Source organism: Ornithodoros turicata, chromosome 1, assembly GCF_037126465.1.
Source record: "Ornithodoros turicata isolate Travis chromosome 1, ASM3712646v1, whole genome shotgun sequence".
NCBI lineage: Eukaryota > Metazoa > Arthropoda > Arachnida > Ixodida > Argasidae > Ornithodoros > Ornithodoros turicata.
Window position 1 is genome coordinate 148,177,607 of NC_088201.1, and position 6,000 is coordinate 148,183,606.

The 6,000-nt window shown below is 47.4% G+C and overlaps 1 protein-coding gene across 2 annotated transcripts in view; it reads left to right on the plus strand.

The window, feature by feature from the left end:
* The window catches only part of LOC135370841 (uncharacterized), a 170,610-nt gene extending 165,111 nt beyond the window's left edge, over positions 1 to 5,499 (plus strand). The window contains exons 7-8 of one of the 2 annotated variants that reach the window (XM_064604719.1): positions 1,097 to 1,236; positions 5,378 to 5,499. In XM_064604719.1, coding sequence (XP_064460789.1) covers positions 1,097 to 1,236; positions 5,378 to 5,444 — 207 coding nt within the window. In that variant the 3' untranslated portion in view covers positions 5,445 to 5,499. The remainder of the gene's footprint in view (positions 1 to 1,096; positions 1,237 to 5,377) is intronic. The other variant, XM_064604727.1, reaches the window with a different exon arrangement.
* The last annotated feature ends 501 nt before the right edge of the window (positions 5,500 to 6,000 follow it).

Sequence of the window (6,000 nt, forward strand, 5' to 3'; positions counted from 1 at the left end):
CCGTGTCAACGTTTCCTGCACCCCATTGCTTCTTCACAAAATAAGCCAATCCAGCTGCCCCTTGTGTCCCAGCAGTGGCGAGGTAGCCGACGTTCGTCATCATCTGCTGCAGCGCCAGCAGCGCATTCCCCAACGGGAAGCCCTCCGTCGTGGCTTGGCTGAAACATAATGTCCGTGGCCACCCTCCTTGGTCCCGTCCTACGGCATACCCAGTGGGCTGTCACCACAGTCCTGCTCCGCTTCCTGAAAGGCTCGGGCCTTGCGTCTGCCCCATGACTGGGCTTTCTTATGGGATGTGGTGCCTGTACTGCACTAACTATTTTTGTGTATTTTTTCATTACTTGTTCATTTTCTTTCTTTTTCCTTTCCCTTTTTGTTTATTTTGAGTTTCCTTTTTCTTTCTTCGAATAGCAAGCCGGCATTAGCCTGGCTGACATTTCCCTGAGAAGGGTTGAGTATTGGGCTAGTTGGTATTGAGCCATCTGAACTGAGAGCGCAAGAAACACGGACAAAGAACGGAGAGACAGACAGGACTGGCGCTAACTTCCACCCAGGCAGCACAATGCTGAAAGTCGAGTGCGATAGGGGTGGACGGTATGCGTCTTATCAATGTTCTTTAGCTTCACGAGTGCGTTCAAGGCCTTCCACCTACACGTCCACCCCTATTGCACTCGACTTTCAGTACATTGTGCTGCCTGGGCAACTACGTTTATTGAAGAAAATGAACAAGAAACAGACCACCTGCATTGCCCACGTGTCACCGTTCTGTGTGCACCGGTTCTGAGGAAGATCAGTTCCTTTTCGGTTAAAGATACAGAAGGTGTGCTTACGCACGCATCTTGATGGCTACTTATCTTTTCTGCTTCTATTATTTCCCTTGTTAGTTTAGTCTTGTTTATTGCGATGATATTGCAATCTCGATAGATAGGTTCACATCCATGATTGTTACAATGATAAACCAACCACCCCTCTTTTTTTCTTGTTGTTCACATGGTTTCGGTGTTCACGCAAAGGTTCATTAATGCATCGGCTAGTTTGACCTGTATAGCATTTTCCAAAAGTGAGTGGTAACTTACACACCACTCCTTCATCACAGGAAACAAATGGTTCTGCAAGTGTGCAGAGCCTGGGGACAACTCAATTTACTGAGCTTACTCAGCTTTTCCGGACCGAGAGGACAACCGTTGCTGCTGCCCTTTCACCAATCTTTTTTAGGCGGTGCGAGATGTTATGCAGGTAGGGCATAACAACTACCCTTCCCCTGTCGGGGTCGGGTGCCATCAACTGATTGGGGTCATGAGCTCGAAGTTGCCTGAGCAACGCTTCAGCTACAGATACCACTAAGTGCGTTGGGTAACCTGCACTATGCAACCTCTCGGTTTGTCGTTAAAGGCACTCTGCCATTTGATGCGGGCAAGAGTTCTGCAACGCATTACGTAGGCAGCACTTTACAATGCCTCTTTTGAATAACCTTGAACGCGCAGACTTGTAAGGAAGAAGTGGTTTGTTTCCTCGCGGACAATACGCCCAACACATATGGTCTACATTGAAGGTGAGAGTAGTGCGTTGGAAGGTGAGAGAGGTTTCTTGAGCCCACTAGAGCTTACACGCGAGTTGCCAGTTAACAGTTCTATCAAGTTTTTGGACATTACTCTCACCTTGGGTGGGATGACCCCACTCTAAAGACGAACAATGGAAGTCCGATTGAATTTTCTTCGAGAAATTTCTTTTAACCGACCAGGCGTCCCCGCAAGACCTCTCTTAACCCATAACAACAACGAAAAAGTGTTGTTTACTACCGCCTAACTTCGCCTTCCAAATTTTCAAACGCCCCTTTGAGGTTAACCCCTGAATTCACAGATGCGACCTGTCCTCGGGTCGACTTGCAGCCACGGAACAGTGATGTTATTGGTTATGGCAACGGAAACGGTATATTAGCGGAATAATGGCCGTTAACGGTGTCGGAAACAGAAATGCATATCATGCAGCGCTATTACCAAAAATTATATTTGGTATAGAAGCCGGGGAATGGCTGTATGTATAAAAGAGGAAGGGGCACCGCACAAGTAAAAAGTGTCACAGGAACAATACCGAAGTCTGATCAGATTTTGTGCGTTAAAAATTGCAACGGCGCTAGCGCAGTGCCTACAGGGTTGAATGTCATGTCTGGTCATAGCTTCCCCAACAAGCATATCATTACCAGAAACAGCAGCGGAAACGTAACGGAAATGAAATTGAATGACCGATACCAGAAACAAATAAAGAAAACAAAAATGTTGCTGTAACGAAATTGAATGGCGGGTACCGGAAACGAATCGAGGGAAACGAAAACGTTCAGAAGCTAGAAAGGAAAATGTAAAAAAAAAGAGCTGGCGTTACTGTTCGCTGCTTGCTGCTGCCTTGGAAGGGTATCATTGCACTTCAGAAACGGCCCTCGGCTTAAAACGTTCTTACGCAGCGAGCTCGACTTGACACCGTGTGGTGAGACTTTCAAGCCATTTTAAAGTTGCTCGGGCTACCTTGAACCCGATTGTATAGCGCTCCAGTAATGCAGCTTCGGGAAACGACAAGACACTTGGAATCTTGCCATGCATTGGCTTTACATGATTTGATGCGCCAACAATTTGTTTACAGGGCCTGTACACAAGTCGCGGGGCCAGAGGACAGGAGTAACACATATATCATGCGTCCTGACGCTAAGAACTGTCGTGTTTTCGTACTGCAAATCAATTTTGAAGTGAAAAATTGTAAGAACATCGCGTCGCCAGAAGCATTTAAAGTTAGCTTGCTGCAACTTGACGAAGTAAGCCCGTGGATGGGTTCATGAAACACGCAAACCGTCTTGAGCGAAGACAGGTCTTGGTGCTGATCTCCACAAGTCGACATGCGACGCGTTGCCGGACATCCGTGTTTCAGAATCATTTGTGTGTATCTGTGAGAGAGAGCAATTGGATGAAGCAATTGCGGGGAATTGCATCCCACGTGACGTGACCATCTCCTGCCCTTACGCTTCTTTTGGTAACTTACCGGATTGTCAGTACACAAGGAACAAGAAGCGTGCTTGTATATGCCTATATTGTTGCGTATATTCGTCTGAATGTGCCATTTCTTCTACATATACCTATCACGTGGTGCAGTATCGTAATGATAATGAATAAATAAATAATACACGCTAAATCACTACAGAAGAACGGTAGGCGAGGAGAGGACTGAGACGAGACCGCTTCTCCTTTCAATGAGACCATCACTTATTTCGCAGCCTCTTTCGTAGAGTCACTCCGCAGTACCATCAGCATCCCCCGTGCAATAAGCCTTGTCCAACCTACTTCTTCTGGTTTCGCCTTATATGGAATGATCCCTGCGAGCGCAGCAACATACAGAATTGAAACTTCAACATCATAGGTCCCGCATCAACTACAATACACGTGATATGTAATAACTCTCGCCACTGAAGTGTTACAAAATCGACATTTTCTGATAAGCAGCTGAAATTCTACACTAGTTCGGGCTTTGATGAGGGCGACTGTGCTTTACAGCCTTCTAATCTTCCACAGGATTTCCACAGCGTCATTTCGTAACCCAGTTTGCCCGAAGTCTTCGTCGCTGCCTTGGGGTTCGCAGAATGGCTGAAACACGACAAGTCCTGACTGAAGCTGGTGAATTCCCTGTAGAGGTTTTCCATGAGCGTGAAACGGCTCGACACTTCCTACGTTTGCATGCGCACACTCCCCTGAACCCGCTTCTCTGGAAAATTCCATACCGTAAAGTGATTAAAGTCATAAAGTGATTCCCATCGCGTGGCACGCGACACGCCAGGCTCTCACTATCTTCATGGCTAAGGACGTTAACCCCGCCGGACACCCTCTGGTCTCTGCAAGTGTAACCCAATTTCATGCTCATCATCATTTTCATCTTCCGGACCTCCGGGAACGTGACGCTACCTGTGACGCTACCGTGGGCCCCGGGTTACTTGCTCATCGGCGCCGTCATCGTTGGCCACCGGGGAACATCATCCGGCTCGTGCACCAAAGCCCAAAAAGCAAAGCAAAACTGAGCAGCGCGATAGGTTGCGCTTCTCTGTTCTGTTTTGAGCCATCTCCCTGTCTGCCGTAGTTCGGCCTTTCATTAAAATCCAGTTCTGGACCTCACTGACTCCTCATTATGGGGGAGGGCGAATGCATCATCCTCAAGTCCTTCGATCCCATTTTTACGCTCGACGCGAAGTTTTCCACCTCCGCCGCAGTACATACCGATATGGCAAGTCCGCCTGGGCATTCGTCATCCGTCCGAACGCGTAGTGGAAGGACGTCGCCTTTCGCATCAAACCTCATCCACAGCTGTGGAATTCTATGCCATACGTTTCGCTCTGCAGCACATCGTTGAGTTTACCCCGCGGCAATGGGCCGTGTTCACTGACTCATCCCCACCGTTGGCGATATATGACGTTGGCTGCTAACATTCTTCCCCCAGCCATGCTGAGCAGAGTTGATCCAGCGCTCGCTTTCCGCATGCTTCGACATACCTCTTGTCAAGATGCCGCATTAGTTCATCGAATGCGCGTCGATGTGGCTTTTACGGTGCAGTGGCGTTACCGTTTGTGACAAGTTCACTCTCACCAATGCAGTCACTGCTCTGCTGTAAAAGATCCAGAGCACATTCTGCTCCATTGCCCACACTAGCAACCTTCCCAAGTCGTATTCTCCAGATCCCTCAACGAGCTGGACTCTCGCCCCCCTCTCTCACAAAATTGTTTGGTCCCTGGCCACATCCAGCCCAGCAATGGTCTGCCCTCAAAGCTTTGTTCACCTTTCTGGATACCATAGGACCTAGATGTGTAACGTGAAGGAGCCACTCGATTAATTATTTCATTCCACACGCCACCGCCAGCAATGGAGTGGATATCGCCCCTGGCGATGTAAGTCCCCATCCTTATCTCGCAAGGAAGTTGTTGTTGTTATACTAGTTAGAGGGGGAGAAAGTGATTGCATGATGTTTGTAAGACCCCCACCAAGCAGAGCAACTTGAGAAAATCAATGTGTGCAAGGACAGGAATTTGGACCTCAATTTAACCTTTACGTTGAAATTCTTGTCCATGCTGTTACATGTCGGCCGGTGCTGTTGAGAAACAATATGAAGAATATTGGCTGAACGGACCGGCCCCTCGTAATCAAAACTACAGTTCAGAGTATTATACCAGTGTAATGTGAAGTTGAGATCTCTGAAAGGAAATAAGGGCGTCTTGGTCTTTGTTGTGGTACTTCGGCTTCCCCGAATTACTTGAGGAACATGTGTGTTTGTGTGTTTCATTTTTGTGTGTTTCTGAACATATGTGTTTTTTACACATATGCTACAACATATGGATTTTTTGCGATTTCAGATCCCAGAAACGGCACCTCATGGCAAATGTGACAAAAATAAATGCAGTTGAGATGAAGAATGTCTGAAGATATCCAGGGTAGCTTTGGTTTTCGATGCGTCCATGGAATAAAAGCTATTTGCATCCTTGTGCTCGCTTTACATACTCCTCTTCGGCAGTGGTATCTTAATTTTTGCCCTTAACTGGATGGAATTTCACTTCTTTTTGCGAAAGAAACGCGCTTACATCTTGGAAACCATCACAGAGGTGCACACCGTTCCAACGGCGTCAGCTCCATGCAACTGAGATGTAGACGGCGTTCACGAAAGGAAGGTTAGGTTGCAAGCGAGCTCATAGTGACGATCCATGACATGAAAACCCGAGACAAGGTAGACGACGATAACAGACAAGACAACACGGTCTAAGACTCAACTGAGTTTGATACCGTGTTGGGTTGTCTGTTATCGTCCTCTACCTTGCCTCGGATTTTCAAGTCATGGGAAGAAGGTGTGTTTGCACAAACGGAGAAGACAGGCGCCTGAATACTAGCTTCCTCTGTGTAGCTTGGAGTCTCCATTTGTAGAAGCGATGCCGCAAAGCTGTAATGTTGACGCCCAAGCTTACAATGCATGAATGTTGTGTAG